The sequence below is a fragment of the Podarcis filfolensis genome (genome assembly GCF_964270895.1).
Source record: "Podarcis filfolensis genome assembly, chromosome: 5".
In the NCBI taxonomy this organism is placed as follows: domain Eukaryota; kingdom Metazoa; phylum Chordata; class Lepidosauria; order Squamata; family Lacertidae; genus Podarcis; species Podarcis filfolensis.
Genome location: NC_139608.1, coordinates 14,946,175 through 14,968,896, shown reverse-complemented (window position 1 = coordinate 14,968,896; position 22,722 = coordinate 14,946,175). Strand labels below are relative to the sequence as shown.

Genomic DNA, 22,722 nt, shown 5'->3' with positions numbered 1-22,722 from the left:
CAGAGGTACCACTGTACATTGCTTGGAGAATTGCATTGAAAAATTTAAAGAGTGAATTTTGAAGAATGGCTGCTTTTAGTTTTGTGTGTTGTTTCTGGAAGACAGAATTAGGGAGGTTTGGCTTTTAAGTGGAAACGGAATCGAATTTCTCCCCATCCCTGCCCTCTGTATCACAACAAAGTTACGACTTTTGCAAGCGGAACACAGAAAAAGAACATTTAAGCTTCTGTTCTCCTCAGAGAAATTCTACAAATGGTATAAAAACAGATGGTTGCGAACAACCTAAAGGTTCCCATCAAAAGTTATTTAAAATGGTGTATTTGAAACTCACCAATTAAGGAAAGAAAGAAATATATAACAGGCAGGCGGTTCAAGTTTTCAACATAATTTAATAAGAAGCTTCCGGTTCAAAAGGTAACCACAGCAAAGACATAAAAGAGCTGGTGGCAGCTGCCATTAGCCATGAAGCTTGTTCTTACTCATCCTACCAGTCCCCAGCAGTTACAAGTAGTGGCTTGACTGAGTTGGAAATGTTATTGCTCAATTTGATGTACTGAATAGATGTGGGTGTCCCCCCCCCAATGTGGTCCTCTCATTACAGCAGTAGGAAGAAACACAAGGAGCATATAGGGAACAGAAGAAGCCAGTTAAAGAGGCAGTAGTTTAAAACTGACCCAAGTCAAAGAGTTTTTGCCCAGGCGTTGTAGCTTCATTGGTTAGAACTTCTTTTGCATGGAAAGTTGTGAAAGGCCAATGGTGTTTTGGGGGAGAAAAAGAAGGGTTTCAAGCCTTAAGACATTCCCATAGGAGCGATCTATCCATGGCTCTTGGTGCTCAGAAAAAAGATATCCTCGTCTCAAAATGTTAAGGAACCCTGGATTGCTGTAAGTCAATATGCTACCAGGCCAAACCTAAGGTGTTGCTGTTTGCACATAAAGCCCTAAAGAATTTGGGAATAGCCTGCCTCGAAGATTGCCTTTCTCCATACACCCCAGACCATTCTTTGAGATCTGCTGGAGAAGCCTTGCTAACTGTCCACTATGGCAGCCATAAGGAGCAGTAAGGCCTATATTGTGGAATGCAGTGCTTTTTTTCCAGGGGGTACCGAAGGGTACATTGTTTTTTGTTGTAAAAAAGTGTGACACTTACTGTAACAACTTCCTGGTCAGTTCTGGCACCTATTTTTCTAGGAAAAACCCACCGGTGGAATGCATTGCATTTGTGTATTAGACAGCAATCCCGTGTTTAGCTTTAGATGCCAGCTTATTATTATAATTTATTACACAAGCTTACCCGGCCACGTGACCCAATTTTTACGTTCTTCTGATCTTTGCCTTTTTATGTTTTTAACTTTCAATTTTATGTGCACAGCTTTGAAAAGATTTCTTTCCCTTTGGTGCCACAGAAATTTATGCCTTAATAATTAAAATAAGTTAAGTTGATAATGAACAAGAAAAGGACAGATCACTCAGAGCACTTTCTCTGAACACATCTCATTTTGACCAGTAACTGCCATGTTGTTGTTGTTGTTACCAAGATAGATTGTTCTGGACTAGTAAGATGTGAGAGGCTTCTGATACTTCAGTAGTAACTCTAGGTTTGAAATAAAAGCTTGGGCATATTGCCAAACTCTGCTCTATCAGTTTAACTAAGGTATAGAATTGCCTCCAGGAAAAAAATACAAATCAAAACTTGAAGGATCCCCTTACCCCATATATGCCCACTAGACAGCTTTGATCTGCACATCTGGTACTTTGATAAGTGTCACATAATGTTTGATTTGCACTTACAAGGGATCAATGTTTCCGATATTCTATGGAATTTCCTGTTCACTGATGTTATTACGCAGGTGCCTGTTTCTGGCACTCCCTAAAAACATGTTTGTTAGGGCAAGCCTATCCAAACATGTGATTTTGACACTTTTATTTTTTTATGTATTTATTTGCTTACTTACATTTTGAACAACTTGCTTTTAGCATCCGATTTAATAGGTATTTTAAACGTATATCTCATATTGTTTCATGTATACCACTTAAAAGGTTTTGATGACTAAGCGGCATACAAATGTTGAAATGTATCACACAGTAGTGGCAGATGTCTCTTGGGTTCCCACCACCACCACCTTTGCAGGTTTAAGTGTCTAGTTTATGGACACACCTGGCTTTTGTCAATTTCGAGGTTCTTGTGCTAAAACGTATCTAGAACTCTGTGTAGAGCACTGACGTGTGGAGGGAGATCAGGAGGCCACTGACAATTCATGTTCCCACCATTCCAGTGGCCAGCTATGGCCCTCTGACCTCCAACCACCTCACAAAGGTCTGAAAGGCAGCCTAGTCTACTTCATGCAACTCCTGCCACAAGTGCAGGCGGTTCCCCCTTCAGACCTTGGTCTAGAGGGGCACAGTCAACACATGGCGCTGCTCCCCTTCTGTGTGTTCATGACTGCAGGGAAAATAAGGAGTGGATTGTTCAAGGGATTGTGAGGCGCTCCAAAGTGAGTGAATGGGCAGTAAACTGGACAATATGATTCAGTGTACACCAAATGTAAAGGTAAAGGGACCCCTGACCATTAGGTCCAGTTGCAGACGACTCTGGGGTTGTGGGGAGGGAGCCGGCGTACAGCTTCCAGGTCATGTGGCCAGCATGACTAAGCTGCTTCTGGCGAACCAGAGCAGTGCATGGAAACGCCATTTACCTTCCCGCCGGAGTGGTACCTATTTATCTACTTGCACTTGGACGTGCTTTCGAACTGCTAAGTTGGCAGGAGCTGGGACAGAGCAATGGGAGCTCACCCCATCACGGGGATTCAAACTGCCGACCTTCTGATTGGCAAGCCCTAGGCTCTGTGGTTTAACCCACAGCGCCACCCGTGTCCCACACCAAATGTAGATTGGGGCAAAATGAAGTCTAACTTCACACACACACACACTAATGGGGAAAATAACTGAAAATTAAACTGCCACTATCATAAGGCTGTGATATAAATTGATTGTGTCAGCACAGCTGTGTACATTTCTGCATGCCTAACCTCTAAAAGGATACTGCACCTCCAACAGGGTTCAGAAAAGGGCAAGCAAAATGATCAAGGATTACATGATAAAAGAGGCACAAAACATTGGAGAGAATATTCCAGTGGAAGTCTGGGAATACCTCTGGAAAACAATGGACTACGTGGAAATGGCAAAGGTGAGAGCAAGAGAAGAGATCAAGTGATGAATTTCACATGGAAGAATGAGACCCTTATTTGGACAATTTGGAAAATATCACGTTAAATTGAATCGCGGGCAGGACTGAAATATGAGCTACGGAAGAAAAATAATTCTAATTGTAACGAAGGAATTGTGGAATAGATAGAAGCATAATGCAGCATAAAAGGTTGAGAATAAAAACACCACGGAAGAAGGGCGGGGAGTCAACTTTTAAAAGTGTATTAAATTTGATGCTAAATTTGATGTTAGTTTGTTAAACAAAATGGTGAAATTCAATAAAAAATTTAATTGGCAAAAAACACACATAGATTTTCATTGACAACGACAGTAAGAGAAAATTGTTATGAACTGATGGGCAGATGGTACATGACCTGTCAGAATACAAAGGATTAATACGAATTACTCATTGGGATACTAGAAATGTGGAAAGAACTAGAATATTTTCTTTCATATGTGCTGGGAGTGGGAACTGGAGAAAAAAGACTGGTCAAAGATCAGAGCTCAAATAATTAAACTCTCAAATAATTAAACTGTCACCCGGTTGTGTTCTTGTTAACCTAGGTAAAGGAGTCAGTAAGATGGCAACATAAACAATTATGTTATTTTCCCCAGTGTTGCAATTCTCTGCACTAGCCTTCTGGTGGGGTCTGCATAAATCCCAGTGTTGTGAACAGAGTCAACTAATATTCAGCCATCAATTCATTTGGTAAAAGCTTTATCAGGAGGGAAGGTGCTGAAAATAGGCCACTTGCGTTGCAAGAGCAGCAAGCGAGACCATGGGATGAACGCTTGTCTGTGTTGGAAGGGAAGGCTTTGAAAAAACAATGGGGTCAAAGTGTATTGTTTGAGGTTACTCATTTTCATTATGCATAGATTAGGCTTATTAAGTTAGCTAATGGAAATATTTACTTAGACTGCAAATTAGTAATTTGTTGTTTAGAGGTTAATGTAAGAGGGCTGCAGATTCCAAACGCAAAAATAAAAATCCAGTTGGTTGCATCCAACTAAGTTTTACACAGAGCAGACCCACTGAAATTAATGGACTGAAGTTAGCCATGTCTATTAAATTTAATGGGTCTACTCTGTGTAGGAACAGCTTTGGAGACAACTCTTAATTATTACCCCTCTTGTGAATGTAGTGGGGAGCAAGTGGCTGGAACCAGCTTAGCAGCCTCACCCCTGGGCTTGAAACAAAAACGTTATCTTTCTACAAAGATGGATGCCAATGATTCTCCCTGCCCCATTTCCTTTTGGGGAGAGCCACCAAACACAAGCAGCTTTTAAAGGGAAATTGGTGTAAGAAGCAAGACAAGGGTGCACTGTTCAAGCAGGCAGTCTTGGATAGCTGCATCATAGCAGGACTCCAACTGGGCTCAACTCCTACGGAGAAGCAAACTTAGCCTGATACACCAGTGTATCATTAAGTAGTGAGGTAGGGCATGGGGTGGGGGACCGACGTGGGCTCCCTTCAGGTTGAACACACAAAGAAGGAAGATTGTGGCAAGCCAGCCGGGATCATGTCTCCATGTGGGGGCTGTACACACAGCCCCTGGGATTGGCACAGTTATAGCGACTCTTTCTGAGCCACTGCCATTGGGCGAATTATGGTGGCTTCCGCAACATGGTTCTGGTTCATGCCAGCCATACATTGGCATGATTCTAACCCTATTAAAAATCTGCTGGCAGCCAATGCATATTGTGGCCATTGGCAGTATCAATTGGCCTGTACAACGGGAACTGTGGAACCACTGACAGAAAAACTGGAAGAAGGCAGCGTGAGAGTCCTTTTCTGCTTTTTTAAAGAGGCCTGAACTGGCCAAACACTGCTAATTACTTAAGACACTGTTCTTGTTTAATACTTTGAAGCTGGCCAGTCAAACTCCCTGGGTGTCTGCTGGAGCTAATGAGGAAAAGCTAATTGAAACAAAAATAAAATGAGGTAGGTTAAAAACAGCAACACAGATCCAATTATGTTACATCCATAGACTAATGGGGAATCCATGCTTGGCGATAGTAGAAATGTTGCACATAACTTCCTTAAAACTGGAAATAATTCAAACAAAGCATATAAGGACACAGGTTAACCCAAACTAAATACATACATCTGCACACACATTGGTGTTCACTATATAGGTGGGCAGCAAAGAGGGATGGGCAGAAAGATGAATCTAAGTGTCAGGTTCTAGGCCAACAAAACTGTCCTTCCAATCTGCTATCTCTCACTTTTGCAATGTTCCTATTCTTTGCACCACGGGATGAAGATCTCATGAAGTTTTTTCATATTCGGAAAACAGGACACCATCAGACAAGGAAGTGGGCGAATGTCCATCAACAATTGGGGCTTCCGTCTTCCAAAGGATTAAATGCTGTTGGCTCCTGGAGATTTTCATGAAGGGAAAAAACACACACCAGTATCTACAAGGATCATCCCCGCCCCTTCCCCCAAAAGCAAAGTACAACTGTACAGAGTAGGTTGGACCTAGGCTCAATGCATTCAAGTTGGATGCAGTTAGGTACACTTTCCAGCCCATCTTCAGAATCTTGCTCTAGTTCAATTCGTTTCTCAACCTGCAATTTTATTGTGAGACTTTCCGTATTACAGCTTTAGAGAAAGGCAAGAAAATGCTAAGGCCAAAGTTGGGAATGATTGCCAAGGATGGCACTGCTTTTTCTCTCAATGAGCACCATTATATGAAGATCCATACTGAAGTATAGACTGACAGGTTGACAAGAAAAATATACTTGTACCTTGACTGTATAATAATCTAAGGCTAGTCGGTTAGCCATTTAGAATAGATTTCCCAAAAGGAAGGCTTCGGGGGGGGGGGGGAATCGAATTCATTCTCTCGTTTGAAATTTGTCGACCTGTTTGCAAAACTAACACAGAAATGTTGGAAAAGGCAAAAGATTTTACAAAAGTTAACCATCTCTATGGTTAAAGCCTCCCAACACAAAGATAAAATGATACATTTATTGTGCTGTCTCTCACCAGTTTTAATTGGTAACCTTACAACATACTATATATTTGATGCTAGCAGGCAGACAAAATTAAAAACAGAGACTCTGTTTGACACTTAGATCTGTCCCCATTTGTACAAATAGAGGGACAAGGAAAATGTTTAAAAAACAAAATGAAATTGTGTGACCCACAGCTCTATCACAGTTTCAACTGAAGACTTCCAAGAGATTTATTCTGCTAAACCTCTTGCGCATTTGTCCATCTCTGCCCAAATACAGTGTTGCATTCTTGTGACCTTGAGGAAACCTCCATTCCTAAACCACAACAAGAAAGGTGTGTCGTATTCTTGGAGCGTGTCTGCGTGAGTGCGAGTGTGTTCACAGAAGGAAGCAACGTGTTCCACAATTATCTTCTTCACCTGCCTCTACAGTGCTAGTCCACACGTTCCAATGCTCTTCAAACTTAAAAAAATCTTGGTGTCAAAGTCAGCACCCGAGGGCCCTTTTGTTACCAGTTCATCATGGAATTTCTGTTGAGTGTCATGAAAAAAACTTGACTACTTCCTCCAGATCTCACCGAGGCGAAAAATACCTGTTAGGGAAGGAAACATCCTGATCTATTAAACTGTAAAATCATCATATGAACTTGTAAATGGGATGTGTTTAATTTCCTCATTCATTCACACATTTTGCTTATTTGTTATGTCACATCTTATCTTGTGTGTGTTTTTTTGTCTCAGCGTAGGTGTTAAAAGCATTATTAATGGCTTGACCACATTGCTTTTACAAGGGGCATCAAATGCTCTCCCATCAGTTGTTTCCAGATCATTCTCTGTGCAGCTCTGAGATCAGACCTACCTTATCGTTTCTTTCACATAGAAATTTTAGCCGCTGAGCACGCTTGTGCATGAATACTCCGTCCAAATGCCCAGTCTCCACCGATCGTATCTCAATCGCTTTCTCGCCCCAGCCCATTATTTGATTGGAGTGGATGTAGGCTGAAAGAAAACAAGCAAATGGCAACCCGTTCTTACTGAAAACATTTGGGCCAAGGTAGCTTTTACCATGTGCCACACCTGGCAGGAAGTTACCATGTGTAATAGATTATGTCCTACGGCTGGAGGCTCAAGCCACAGATGGTTTCATCACAGCAAACACAGAAGATTATATTATCTAGGAAAATAGCCAACTGCAGCTTAGGATTCTCACTTCACACTGAATTTATTGATAGCTAAGGAGAAGATGAAGAACTGACATACCCACTGAAGTGGGCATTTCTCCCCACTGGAGTACCACGTCTTTCGTTATGCGTCCATAGGTATTAACGTACACTCCTTCGTCCTCATAGCACACAAGCATCTCCATTCCATCCGTTTTGGGCAAGATGACAATGGCGTGAGGTGTGATATTGCCCTGAATCTGCATACAGGACAGAACCCCCCCCCCCAAATCAGCATTAAATCAAGTTTACTGGACAACAAAGAAAGACCAGCTCTCTTCAGCATTTGCCAACTTCTCTCAGAAAACTGTCAAACCGATGTTTGCTACCAACCCATAAACAGATTTAGCCCATACAACATGCGGGTTCCTGGACAACTCATAGCATAGCAGCCCTCTCCTCAGCAATGTGAGAAACTCACCAAATTACGCATTACGGTGTGCCCACCAAAAAGGAAATTTAACAAGGACCCTGTTTCAATAGACATTATACATACTGTATAATCAAGTTTGCAGAGCACCACCATGCTGCCTCAGACTCACATGAGATGGTATATAGATATCATATGAATTCCCCGAATCCACATCGATAACATGGAAACCAGTGTGCGACCCAAAGATGACTTTTAACCTCTGACCTTCTTCTACTGTGAGGTCAACAAGCAATGGTTTGTGCTGGAGATCTGCAAAAGACTTTTAAAACCCCCTCAGTCAATTTTGTGGTATGGGGGGAAAAAATGAAATAAATGCACAGCATGCTATGGTAAGAACAAGAGTATTTTATATTTGCTGTTTAAAAATGTGTCCTCGTTGCTTTTGCTGTCTAGGTTATCTTTCATACATTTAGGGCATTGATTTAGCTCTTCACCTGTTGGTATCTTACAAGAAGATGCAAAGTGTCAGTGGAATGTTTGGCCTTTTAATTTTTAAGCGGCAGGAAGCTACATTTCCCAAGCGTACCTGGGGGCTTTTGTCCTGGTACGCTCTGACGCAATGCACAAAGCACCAGGCGGGATTAGAAGTGAGAGACTTCCCTCTCCCTGTGGCTGTTGTTGGTGCTACCAGCCCAGCTTGTGAATGGAATTTGAAAGGGGTGGTGGTGATTGCAAGGACGGCTGGGAGAGGGATAATCCAGGAATAAATCCCTGATTTTGAATTTAATTCAAGTTTCAAAGAATTCAAGATTTGTAAAGCTCACCTCTTCTTTGAGATGGACATTAGAACCCTCTGAATCTTGTATCCAAACCCTGGATTAACCCTTTTTGCCAGCATGCCTATTTCAGTAGGATTTTTTTTAATATTTGCATTTACGTAAAAAAATTAAAACTGTTAGGAAGCATCAGGGCTGGAACCCAACACATAGTAAAACAGGGTTAAATCTGAGTGAAATTGTGAAGCTTGTGACCAGGAGCTTGCGACTGGCACTTGTAAACAGGGGCGACTGCGAATGACCAGTGGAGGAAACTGAAGAGAGAGGTTGTGTCTTTGGGAATAAGGCTGGTTGGTTGTCTGAGCTGTTTTGGTTTGTGGCTGTCTGCTCTCCTAGAGCACATGGTCTGAGGGGAAGGTACTACTGCTGAGAGGAAGGCAAGCTGAATGAGGAAGTGACTTGGGGGAGAAGTTAGCAGCCAGCGGCAATTCTATTTAGCTAATTGCAGCCTCTGGAAACTCATAACCAAGACTTGCAAACAGGGGCATTTGCGAGGACAATTTGAGAAGAAGGCCCGGAGTGCTGTCTCACGGTGTACACAAAACCAAGAGACATGGACGATGAGGGAGCTTCTTCAGGGAACTGTAACTCTGTGCCATGTTTATCTTCCTGCCTGAGAATGAGCAAAACTACACCAGCAGGAAGTGCAAGCTGGCTGCCTTGCTGGAAGAGAAAGTACAGCAATTTGAGAAGAAGAAGAGTTTGGATTTGATATCCCACATTTCACTCCCTTTAAGGAGTCTCAAAGCGGCTAACATTCTCCTTTCCCTTCCTCCACCACAACAAACACTCTGTGAGGTGAGTGGGGCTGAGAGACTTGTGAGAAGTGTGACTAGCCCAAGGTCACCCAGCAGCTGCATGTGGAGGAGCGGAGAAGCGAACCCGGTTCCCCAGATTATGAGTCTACCACTCTTAAACACTACACCACACTGGCTCTCGTGTGGTGAGGCACACCTATCCAAGCTATCAGGCAAGATGAGGAATTTCTCACTAGAGCAGAATGGACTGTCCTGGAACAGAGTGATGTAGGGGCGGGGGTGTCGCTAGGGAGGAGGAGGAAGATCACCCATTGCAGGAGACGAACCCCTGGAGGAACGTGACACACAGAAGCAGGACTGTCAGGAGCCATGCTGTGTCACTGAAGCTGCAAAATCGATTCCGTGCCCTCACCTTGGACACTGATTCTGGGCCAGAGGAACAAGGACAGCAGCTGCAGACCTCAGAACACACAGAGGTGGCTGTGGGAGGTACAGCATTCAGAACGATATCTGCCACTCCCGGAGGAGGAAGAGATAGGTGGTGATGGCAGCTGACAGAGGTAGCTGTGCGTGGAGGTAACAGGATGTCCCAGGAGGTATGCTGTCTCCCAAGTGCAAAAAATCACATTATGACACAGAAGTTGCCAAGTCTTATAAAACCCGCTGACCACAACCCCTTCCTTCTGATTCATGTGGGTGCAACAATACCGCCAGACACAGCTTTCAACATATAGAAAGGGACTATGAGACTCTGTGGAGGAAGCTGAAGGGCCTTGGGGCACAGGTGGCTTTTTCATCACTCGTTTCTGTTGAAGGTTGTGGCCTGGGAAGAGAGAGGAAAATACTGGAAGTAAACCACTGGCTGCGCATCAGGAAAGGTTTGGCTTCTTGGAGCATGGTGTCCGCTTCCTTAAGGAAAGACTTTTGGTAAGAGATGGGTTGCATCTCACAGCGATTGGCAAAAATGTGCTTGCTAAGAGTCTTACAAAGTTGATTTGGAGATTACACTAAATCATGAGGGGAGGGAGAAAACAATACTGATGACAAAAGAGCACCTGGCAAAAGAGCTTCGTTGATGCACAGGTTAAACTGAGGTGGTGCTCCAGAAACCTGCTAAAGGGCAGGAAACTACAAGAAGGAAGCAACTGGAGGGAACGACTCGTGGTTTCATTTCTCTCTATACAAATGCAGAGTATGGGAAACAAGCAAGATGAGCTGGAGATTTTAGTACAGGATGGCAAATATGACCTGGTAGACATTACTGAAACCTGGTGGGGTGAGACTCATGACTGGAATGTAGAATTTACATCTGGCTGCCACAATTTAAGAAGGATATTGACAAGCTGGAACATGTGCAGAGGTGACCAAGATGATCAAGGGTCGGGAAACCAAGCCTTGATGAGGAACAGTTGAGGGAGTTGGGCATGTTTAGCCTGGAAAAGAGGAGACTGAGAGGACATACGATAGCCATCTTCAAATATCTAAAGGGCTGTCACAGGGAAGATGGAACAAGCTTGTTTTCTCCTGCTCCGGATAACAGGAACTGAACCAATGGCTTCAAGTTACAAGAAAGGAGATTCTGACTAAATACCAGGAAGAACTTTCTGACAGAAAGCTGTTTTGACTGTGGAATGGACTCCCTCTGAGGTTTTTAAGCAGAGGTTGGATAGTCATCTGTCATGGAAGCTTTAGTTGAGATTCCTCATAGACTTGTAGGCCCATTGGCAGGACAGGCCCACCTGGATGTCAGGGTAGATTTATGTGATTTTATTTATGCATCACACAGTGGCTCTAGTCCAGCCTCCCCCAACCTGGAGCTTTCCAGATGTTTTCAACGGCAACTTTCATAAGCCCCAGCCCTCTATGCTGATGGGAGTTGTCGTCCCAAACATCTGGCGGGCACCAGGATGTTGTTGTTCTATAAACACATCTGAACTGGTTCATAACCATCTGTGGTCTTTGCGAATATGCTGGTATGTCTAACATGGGAATGAGAACCAGCTCTAATAAATTTGCAGAGGTTTGCCACACAGAGAGATATAGGTTAAGTTCCTTGTTATGCCACAGATGAATAGATAACAGAAGTGAATGACAGATTTTCTTATCTGTGATAAAAAACATGAACAAATGTATGAATAATGCTAATATTTTTGTAACAACACAAAACATACCTTAAATGCCATAAACTTGTGATATGGTTTAGGAGCCCAAGCATATATCTCTACAGCATTCTTTAAGGCAATCACCAAGAACTTGATTCTCTCATATTTCACTAAAATTGAAATAAAACTAAATTTTTAAAACATCCAATTCACTCAAGACAAAACCGAATGACTTAATCTCAAGGGAGAGCTGCTGAAACCATATTGTCAGTAGAAGTATTATCTTTAAGAACAGGCCAAATGGCAAATTCCCCTGATAGTTTGGACTGATTTGAGGTTCTTCATAGTTCTGGATGGTGCTTTCTAGCTACAGGGGCAGCCATCTTGTGTTTGCTCGCATGTACATGACACAGCATGGCTGCCACACCACCACTGCAGCAAATTAAAGATGGTGGCACTCATGCTTCCAATTACGACAGTAGTTCGGAAGAGACTCACCACCACCAACGCAAGTGCAGGTATTTTGGAAAGAGCATGCGTGTCTGGGAGGAAACTAACATCACAGGATTTGAGATGAATAATATGGCAATGTGACCCTTCCCTACTATCCTTGTAATAAATAAATGAATAAATAAATATTTTAAGCTAGGACTGTGATACTTCAAAACTTTCTTTAAATGCCAAGTTGAAAATATAGTATTTGTTAAGTAAAATTTATTAATCATCTACATATAACAGAGGACATTTGATTCAAATTTTGATCTACCAGATTTTAGCCAGCTAAGCCAAAAGGAATATGATTGCATGGTATGTTTTTCTTTCTTAAGCATTAAAGCTTTTGCAATGTTCCGTTTTCACAGATATTCTCTAGTACTTTTCAATTAATCAAGAAGCATAACCTCAATAACTTAATTGTGTTGAGTGAATATACATAAAATTAAAGACTTCAAGTAATATTTTGAAATGTAAGCATTTAGGACCGTGGCAATAAACACACCCTTATTTGCCATCCAATACCAGGAAAAATAATTTATTTCACTGCTGGATCACAGGGGATTTCATACCGTTACGGGAGCACACTGGCTACTACCCAGCTTTTGATATGATATAGCTGACATTCGTGCAAATTCTTATTCTGGTACTAAAAGCATATGGGAGTCTTATATTAGTTATGTCCACTGGGAAACATTAGGCACAAAACTGCCTCATATATAAGGTGAATATAAGAATCCATACATGAACACTTGGTGACTGGCAGCTGAATATACAAACTGATTAGCTTGAGAAGCTTTGCCTTTCAGATGATGTGAAGCAATACAAAGCTCTAGCTGGTGGTTGACTTCCTTCGCTTATTCACATGTGCTAAGAGCCAGCTAGTGCTGGACTCAGCAAGTGATAAATTTGTATGTGTGAGCCATCCAATGGAACTTCATTTAATTAGATGCTTTCCCTTCAATATACATTTTTTTCACTGTAGCTGGTTTAAGCCTGGAAAAACCTACTAGTTTCGAAACTATAGTTCTTAGAAAACAACTAATTTTTTTTCCTTCCAGTAGCACCTTAAAGACCAACTAAGTTAGTTCTTGGTATGAGCTTTCGTGTGCATGCACACTTCTTCAGATACTGAAGAAGTATCTGAAGAAGTGTGCATGCACACGAAAGCTCATACCAAGAACTAACTTAGTTGGTCTTTAAGGTGCTACTGGAAGGAAAAAATTTTTTTTGTTTTGACTATGGCAGACCAACACGGCTACCTATCTGTAACTAGAAAACAACTGTTAATGGAGTCACTCTTGATTTAGGGCTCCCCCAAATCTAGTTGTGTTATACATGAGGGAGATGGTTTCTGAACATCTAGAAGAAAACGAAACACTGGTTTATTAGCTTTTTGAATGATATTGCCCTTTAGTCCTATTCAGACATTAACTGTATACAGCCTAGGAGTAGCCGGAAAGATGGATGATCCCTGCTCATCCCATTGTTGGCCCCACTTCACACCTGTGTATCGGACATCACACTGCAGCAAAAGTCCATGAATGACCACCAGTCCAATGCTGAGAGATTGAGGTGAGATATAATAACTATCTTCAAATATTTAATATTAATAAAGGGCTGTCACATGGAGGATGGAGCAAGTTTGTTTTCTCCTGCTCCAGAGGCCAGGACCCCAACCAAAGGATTCAAGTTACAAGAAAGAAGATTCCGACTAAACACCAGGAAGAACTTTCTGACCATAAGAGCTGTTCAACATTGGATCAGACTCCCGTGAGAGGTCGACTCTCCTTCCTTGGAGGGTTTTAAGCAGAGGTTGGATGGCTATCTGTCATGTATGATCTAGTTGAGATTCCTGCAATGAAGGGAACTGGACTAGATACTTACAGGGGTCCCTTCTGACTCTAAAATTCTGTGATTCTATATGTATGCCCAATCCATGCAATACAGTGGTGCCCCGCAAGACGAACGCCTCGCAAGACGAAAAACCCGCTAGACGAAAGGGTTTTTCTGTTTTGGAGGCGCTTCGCAAAACGAATTTCCCTATGGGCTTCCTTCGCAAGACGAAAGCCCATAGGGAAATCTCCAGGACAGCGGGGAAGCGCAGTGCGTCTTCCCCACTGTCCTCGGACCTCCTCCGAAGGCTGGCGGTGGGGCGGAGAGACCTTCTCCCCGCGCCAGCCTTCGGAAGGCTCCTCCGAAGGCTGGCGGTGGGGCGGAGAGACCTTCTCCCCGCCCCAGCCTTCGGATGGCTGTCCTGAAGACTTGCGGTGGGAGGAGGGTTTTCCTTCCCACCGCCAACATTCAGAATGCTGTTCTGAATGTTGGCGGTGGGGAGGAAAAACCCTCCTCCCACCGCAAGCCCCGGGAACAGAGGAGAAGTGCTGCGCGCCTTCCCCTCTGTTCCCGGACCTGTCCTGAAGGCTTGCGGTGGGGAGAAAAGCCCTTCTCCGCACCGCCAGCCTGGCAAGCGGTCTCCATAGGAACGCATTAATTGATTTTCAATGCATTCCTATGGGAAACCATGCTTCGCAAGACGAAAAACTCGCAAGAAGAAAAAACTTGCGGAACGAATTAATTTCGTCTTGCGAGGCACCACTGTATTCATAAAAAATCAGATGGGGTGAACTTGTGGACCACATTAATATATGCTGGGGCCTGTTCCACTATCAAATAAGCCCAGGGATGGTTAGACAACACCATACCTCCCACTCTGAGCATAGTTGAAGTCATGCTTAGGCATAACTATTTTCTCCATGGTTGATTTAGTGCCATAAAAAGGTAATAAAGAAAAGAGGCACCAAGCATTTTGTGCAATATTCACTGTTGTTGACTGTGCAACGAAGGCTGACTCTTTACACCTCAGTCTGCCTGTGGGAATAGCAGGAATCAGCACAAGGATATTCAGAGTCCCCAAGCGCCTTTGACCAGCAGGCATGCCTAGCATTAAGAGAGCTTCCTGCTAGTGTGATACTGCACTTATGCATATGGTCTTGTGCTTACCAACTTTGTAATGTATGCAGCCTTCCAAATCTCCTACAGTGATCCAGCCTTGCTTCTTTTCTACTTCAGGATCATTGTGTAATATTCTGTTTCTCAACCATGAAAGATAATAAACTCGTAGCTTGTTCTTCTTTCCTGTTGAAACATGGAACCGATAAAGATACAATCCATCATTGGATCAACTTGGATGCTAATACACAGGGCTTTTTATGCCATTTATCCTATCCATACATTGTCTGATGCCAGCTTGTCTATTGCATTCTTTTCTGTTGAGGAAAGCTAATTTTGGAAATATTAATTGGAACTTTAATCTTGCACCTAAACCGAAGCCATATGAATGAATGTAGCTTATTTCTGCATGCGTTCCTGTTGTCTTCCTATATGCTAAAACATCTTATAATTGAGCTCATCGGTATTATTGTTAACTGTCTGTCTGGAGGTAAGGCCTTTCAGATGGAAGGGTGGGTTTTAAAAAGAGAAATCTGTGTTAGGTGAAGCATGGAAACGTATGCAAGCATGCCAACCTCTGTTGGCTGAAAATTACAGACAACTGTAAAGAATAATATTGATGTAAAAATATGTTTAAGTAATTGCCGTAACTGAGCACTAAAAGTCAGTGCGCTTAGGGCATTTAAAAAAAAATGTTCAGGTGATGACAAGGAAGAAGGCCTTTTCTGTTGTGGCTCCGTTTATGGAATACTCTTTTCACTGAGGTCCGCTGGGCACCTTCACTGACATCATTTTGGCACCAGGTTAAAAAAACCCAAACATTTCCCCCCAGGCTTTGGGTGAACTATGAATATGTTGTTTTGCTATTAGCATGCTGCTAAAGCTTTCTGCTGCTGTTACTGGGGGTGGCGGTGTTTGTATATTTTTGTGGCTTGCAAGCGTTTTCGTGTGAATGTATCTATATTATGATGCATTTTTACATAACTTCGTTTTTAAACAAATAACTGACAAGTTTAATAAATAAAAAAATGAGGGTGATATTCAGCTAAATCATTGCATGAGCAGAACAAATTTCATTTGCACAGCAGGACCTTCCTTCTTCTCCTCCCCCTGTGTGTGCCCTGCACTTAGAGCCTGGGCTGTCAGAAACCAATAGCAAAATGAAACACTGATGCAGGCTCACAGCTATACCTGAGATTGTTACAAGGACATTGAGTCCTTCTAGCACGTCCATCTGTTGGAACCGCCTCCTGTTGATCAGGTTGTACACCTTCCCTTGCCCGCTGCGGTCCAACAGCATGAGCCCGTTCTCTGTTCCCACCAGTAAGTTCACACCTGCACGATGAGCAAGCAGAGGAAGCGGATGAAATTAAGGAGAATGGAGACATTTTTAGTGAACATTAAAAGGAATCAACCAAGGGCTCCCAGTGAAGGTTGGAAACCTCTCACATGTTGAAGGGATGAGGGATTATGTGGGCTAGACCTGTCTTTTGCCAATGACAAGCCCAGCAGCCATGCTCCCCCACCGTGTTTGTGCTCAGAGAGTTTTAGATGGTGATGGATGTGCACAGACCTCCTTCACAGGGTTGGGGCCTTGACTGGTTCACTGGTAGAGGAGATCTATTGGCATTTATGACACACTCTTAACATTCAGAAGGTGGGAGACATGGTCACCGGAGTGGGATAGGCTATTTGAACCCTCTCCTTACCTCTGACTTCACTTACTCACAATGATTCCCTGCTATCCAGGGAATCAGGCTCCCATCTCCTCTTGCCAGCACCATAAAAACACTGGTCCAAGGCATGGATTCCCATAGATCATAATTATTTCTATATAGGACAGCAAAGTCACCAACAAATCACAGAGCACATCTGCATAGAAAGAGGTGACCTGTGACTTGATGGTGATTTTGGGGGATCTCTTGTGGAAACTGTGAGGATCCATAAGAATCTGGGCCTGAGTCATGCATCTACACTATGGCAGTGCTGGAAAACACCCAATCTGAGTTTTTTTAAATGATTTAGTCAATGGAGCAGATGGTAGATGTGATTTGATGGTTGTCTGGCAGGGGATGTCCCCATTCTCATTCTCTCTCTCTCCTCCTGCAGTACCCCAGATGTCTCCCCTTTCCCTCCTATGCTCTCAGGTGCCTATCTGAGCCTTCAAAAGCACAGGGAGATGGAAAGGAGCCGTACACTTTCAGCTTCCTTCATCAGCTCTCTGTACTTTTCAAGTGGGGATGGTGTTGAGGCTTCAAGAACCCCAGAAGAAGTCTTCAAGAGTGGCACTGAATCCACAGGTGCCATGATAGCAACCCCAGGAAAAAGGTGTCTAGAGCTGCTATTTAGCACCCTACCTTAAGTAGAGAATGTTTTGCTTCTACCCCCTCAGCTCCTGGTATTATGCCAGAGCCTCGCTTAAAAAGCACCAAAATAAATCTTAACATGCAGACGGCATTTCTGCTATTCAATGAGATAATTAACAGATTACCCCACAGAGCAGCACAAAGGATTTCAGAATTGAAGCGCTTCTTGTACTTTCGGATCTCTGGTGTGTCACTATGAGGACGAATGTTGGTGGGATTCACATTTACTACAGAAATTTTCCTTGCTTCATTAAGTTTGGCCTGTTCTTGCCTCAGCAGCTCGCTGGTAAATAATGCTGGAAAGGAAAACATGCAGAAACAGCTTTACTGAATACATAACGGGGATTTTATCAGCTACTAAGGGCCAATACATGTGTTTCTTTAGCTCTGCGGGAGCTGCTTCCTGTGGCTTTCCCCCATACCTCTCTGATAACATACAGATGGAGGAATTGTTACTGATAAACTCGGTTCAACTGGAATTCTGCACAGGCCTCAAGACTGTGTTGATTTTGGCTTCTGTCTGCACAATGAATGCAGCACCACTGCAAGGAGTCAGAGGAAACTACAGTACTTTGAACTAAGTATCTGCCCAGCAGAGGAGAACTCAAGCTATGTATCACTGGTTTCTGCCCAATATCCTGCACAGAGCTGCTGCACAGCCTGCTGCAAAAGGCTTGTGAAACCCTTTGAGGGCAAAGTTGCTCGGATCTGTGGTTAACCTGATGCCACAGTTAGTCTAGCCTTGCCGGAGGGCTTGAGGAGCACCATAAAGTTTCAACCTCACGACGTGAACAGGATACTCATGGCGGTGAGGCCAACTATGTGCCATCCTGATTTCTTCTTTCCACTTCTCTCAGGGTAAAGGTAAAGGTAAAGGGACCCCTGACCATTAGGTCCAGTTGTGACTGACTCTGAGGTTGCGGCGCTCATCTTGCTTTATTGGCCGAGGGAGCCGGCGTACAGCTTCCAGGTCATGTGGGCAGCATGACTAAGCCACTTCTGGCGAACCAGAGCAGCGCACGGAAACACTGTTTACCTTCCCGCCGGAGCGGTACCTATTTATCTACTTGCACTCTGACGTGCTTTCGAACTGCTAGGTTGGCAGGAGCAGGGACCGAGCAACGGGAGCTCACCCCGTCGTGGGGATTCGAACCACTGACCTTCTGATAGGCAAGTCCTAGGCTCTGTGGTTTAATCCACAGCGCCACCCGCGCCCCTTCTCTCAGGGTAAAGGTAAAGGGACCCCTGACCATTAGGTCCAGTCATGACCGACTCTGGGGTTGTGGAACTCATCTCCCCTTATTGGCCGAGGCAGCCGGCGTACAGCTTCTGGGTCATGTGGGCAGCATGACTAAGCTGCTTCTGGCAAACCAGAGCAGCGCACGGAAACACCGTTTACCTTCCCGCCGGAGCGGTACCTATTTATCTACTTGCACTTTGACGTGCTTTCGAACTGCTAGGTTGGCAGGAGCAGGGACCGAGCAACGGGAGCTCACCCCGTCATGGGGATTCGAACCGCCGACCTTCTGATTGGCAAGTCCTAGGCTCTGTGGTTTAACCCACAGCGCCTCCCGCGTCCCTTCTCTCTCAGGGTACCTCTATTTAATGTTTATTTAATGTTTTCAAATTTTAGACTGAAAACTCAAGTGAGATCATGTGAATTCAAATGAGATTTGAGCTAATCTCGCAGAGGCTTGCACATATAGGGAGGAGGAGTTCAATGTAGGGTTAAGATTATGTTCTGCTACTGCAAGCATGACTACTTGACCGATGGAACCATCTCCTTTCCTCTCTGGCACACTGTTTTGGGGATGCCCTAATCCTTCAGAGTGGATTTGTGGGTGGTAGTGGGTATACAGGGTTGGAGAGGGGTAGTCTTTGAGCTTGGGGTCGGGGTGGGATACTTGTACTGCCCCCTCTAGTAGAATGGGGTAGTTCAATCTGGCCCACAGAGTCTCCATGCACTAAGGTTACTTTGGCTTGCAGTAGCCACAGTAAAATTCAGTGCATGCTGTCATGTGGCCCACAGCTTTCCAGACACTCATTCTTGCTGGGAAAACACTGGAGATTTGAGCACGTTTCCTAAATGCTCTAGAAGGGATGTTTTGCTATGGTGCTATAGAAGCTGTAAGCTGTTATGAACACTTGCCGGGCCAGCATGTGCAGGATTTTTCAAATGCTCTTTCCTAGAGCTGACACTTGCCTAAGTATATGCTAACAGGTCCAAGTGTCTCACACCCCAAGCATTTCCCATTGCCTTTCCCTACCTGTGGCAGACGATTCCTCATCATCGTCCTCATCTTCATCTGTAGGGGAGGTCTGATATACTCTGGTATCCACAAATGGAGTGAAAGATGCTTTCGTGCTACTTCCCATTCCATACTATCCAGTGAGAAATAAATATATTATTTAATCAGAAGAAGGTAATAATAAGGTTTTAGTCTTCACACCAACACAGATAATACATTCAAAGCACAAGGGTTTTAGTCCAGTGGCAGAATGGGTGGTATTTGAATGTATGCAGGTATAAACGACCAATTCTTTAGCTAGTACCCATGCCTTATCCCTAAAATGGCTCCGTAGTAGGCAGAAATTGGCTTTAATGACTGGTGTAGATGCAAAAGTAATAATCAATTTAAATTAGCATAACTTTGTTGCTAAGTACAACAGAGCTGGGTTTGATTAGAAGGAAATCCAGAATAATGAACTACTAATATTTACATCTCCCCCCCCCCTTTGAGAATCTTCTGCTATGTTAGCATCCAAAGGCAAAGGTTGTGATCTTTACTTCTTGACAGCTGTAAACCCTATGGTGCAAAAGCAGGGATTTCTTCCATGACATGGCACTTGTTCTTCTGCTGTGGTATTTACCCAAGCAATGTTATAGTTATGACTTTGGTTGTTTTCGTTTTAACTATTTATTTGTGCTTTTACCTTGCATTTTTATCTTGTGAACTGCCATGAGATCTTGTGATGAAGGTTGGTATATAAATCTAATAAATCATCATCATCATAGAAAGAAGCCAGAAAAATGGGGAGGGCGAAGCCCCACCTTCCATCATCACTATTCTATGCCTTTTCCTTTTATTTCAAAAGCCACCCAAGTCTGTGATCCAGGTTGAGTGCTGGAGCCAGGCAGCTGTCACCCTAGATAACTGCCTAGCCTCCCTGCTGTAAAGAGATAACCAGCCTCATGAAAGAGCCTCTTTCTCTTTCAATGTACACATAAGGTAGCAGTTTTTTGAGGGCACCACTTGGGCTTCCAGGAAAAGCGAGCACTATCTCTTAACTGGGGAAGAAAAGGATTGCATTAATGAGTTCACGAGTGACCGTTTAGCAGAATATTTAGACCTCCTGAGGTTTTATTAACGAGACAGATGTGCTGACTTCCAAACTCTGGTGATGCAATGCCTCAATTGCCATCTCACAATCTGTAAACAGGCCTGCATAAATTACATGCAGATTTATTCTGCTTCTTCTAGCTACGGGGAAGGGCAACACAAGGAGTTATGTAGGTAAAGCTCACTGAGTTTGTTTTTGGGCTTCGGGGAGATTTAATAGGCATTGCCAACCCACTTTTTAGAATATATGTGCAACCATTTCTTCCCTTTTGTTAAGGGCCAGAAACCTGCTCTTTGAAAAATAAAACAAAAGTCGAGATGTTCATGAAAAAGAATCCTGCTCTCCTATGGTTCTGCTACAACCCTGTGTGGCTTTAACAAATTGAGGGGAATCACACTAATTCAGGATGCCTTCCAGATACTGATTTTCTCCAATTATTATTCTGCTTAATGCCAGCATGCCAGACACCTGTCGGCTGTGCTGATCACCATATGGATAGATGTCAGTCCATGACCAGCACTGGAGGAGAAGAGCAGATTGTGCAAAGACAATAGAAATCTAGGAATCTGCCTCATACCGAATAAGACCTTTGGTCCATCTAGCTCAGTATTGTTTACACCAGGAGTTCCCAAACTTGGGTCTCCAGCTATTTTTGGACTACAATTCCCATCATTCATGGCCACCGGTCCTGCTAGCTAGAGGTGATGGCAGTTGTAGTCCAAAAACAGCTGGAGTCCCAAGTTTGAGAAACCCTGGTCTACACTGGCTTGGGATCTCCTGGATTTCAGACCGGGGGCATTCCCAAGTTTACCTGCAGATGCCACAAATTGAACTTGAACCGTCTGCATGCCAAGCAGTTGCTCTACTGCTGAGCCATGGTGCCTCCCTGATAACAGGTGCCTTTTGTATGCAAGCTACTTCCTGTTTCGCTTCTGCAGCTAAGGGAAGCTTTTACCCAGAAATGCCCTTACTTCTTTGCCACCATTTTCAGCAGCTGATGGATTAAAACAGAAATTCAACATCATGTATATAATCATAAACACAGAATGATAGCCAAGCAGCGGGGAGGAGATCCAAGATAAATCTTGAGAGCTAGATGTTAGTATTTCTGCAAAGCAAAGGTGGAGAAAGGGAGCAGGTCCTGAGCCCAGAGGACCCTGCTGCTACCTACTTCTGCCACCGAGTCCATCTCCTGACCATGGGTGGAGGCTCGGCCCAGACCCTCAGTCGGTGTGCCGGCAGGTGAGTGGCTCTGCTGCACCAAATCTGGAAGATTGACATGGCCGGCAAAGCCATTGCTGGCTGTGTGGCCAGAGCGCTTTTTGTCCCCAGAAGTCTGCAGAGACACAAGTTATAAAGAAGAGAGGAGAGTGTGTGAGAGAGAAACCCCAAGAGTAACATATTAACTCACGTAGCCAAGCAAGCACAGGCACAAGCCCTTGGCTTGGCTGTCCTCTTGACCCGCGGACTCAGCAAGTAGCTCCACTGAAGAAATTTAGAGAGAATGAAACACAGAGCACATTTGGAAGGAGAGGGCATCCTTGTTCATCAGCAGAAGAATGGTTATTAATAGTTAAGACCACAAGGCTAAACAGCACATCCGAGCCCCTTCTGTACTATTTATACAGCAGGTGAATGCAATCAAAAGTGGGACAGAATTCAGATATTACATCGCTTTTATATTTGAGCCAGATGCTTTGCAGCACCCACCTGCAGGAGTGCAGAACATCTTGGTCTTTCATGAAGTTCTCACTTAAATGTTGTTTGCATTATCAGAGATTTAACGGTTTTTAAAGGTATTTTAAAGACCCACAAACTAAATGGTGCAGAGATGATGGGATGACCTGCAACCTCTACACAAGTTGCTGTGCATGTAGTTGCTCTATCTGTACAATCACAGCAGCTTGAAGAAGGGCCATGCCGTATGGGGACTAACCACATGTTGCCACATGCAGAGCTTTCCATGTGACCTTCACTTACAGCCCTAAACTACATGCTCCCACAGGCAGCTGAAAGGGGGACTGCTGTATGCCTGAACTGGGCCACAGACCTTTTAAAGGAAAAGCTGGTCTAAGTCTTGCTTGTGAAGAACGGCCTCCTGTTTCTGTAAAACGG

General features: G+C 43.8%; 1 protein-coding gene across 10 annotated transcripts in view; it reads right to left on the bottom strand.

Annotated features, from left to right (window-relative positions):
- Positions 1–369: 369 nt before the first annotated feature.
- TNIK (TRAF2 and NCK interacting kinase) overlaps positions 370–22,722 on the bottom strand; it is a 291,700-nt gene continuing 269,347 nt past the window's right edge. For 9 of the 10 annotated variants that reach the window (XM_083613076.1, XM_083613082.1, XM_083613080.1 and 6 more), the window contains 10 exons: positions 21,779–21,943; positions 19,533–19,647; positions 17,391–17,561; positions 16,091–16,234; positions 14,951–15,085; positions 11,525–11,625; positions 7,929–8,078; positions 7,427–7,586; positions 7,026–7,165; positions 370–6,759 (listed from right to left, as the gene is read on the bottom strand). In XM_083613076.1, the coding sequence (XP_083469202.1) occupies positions 6,676–6,759; positions 7,026–7,165; positions 7,427–7,586; positions 7,929–8,078; positions 11,525–11,625; positions 14,951–15,085; positions 16,091–16,234; positions 17,391–17,561; positions 19,533–19,647; positions 21,779–21,943 (1,365 nt within the window). In that variant the 3' untranslated portion in view covers positions 370–6,675. The remainder of the gene's footprint in view (positions 6,760–7,025; positions 7,166–7,426; positions 7,587–7,928; positions 8,079–11,524; positions 11,626–14,950; positions 15,086–16,090; positions 16,235–17,390; positions 17,562–19,532; positions 19,648–21,778; positions 21,944–22,722) is intronic. The other variant, XR_014547950.1, reaches the window with a different exon arrangement.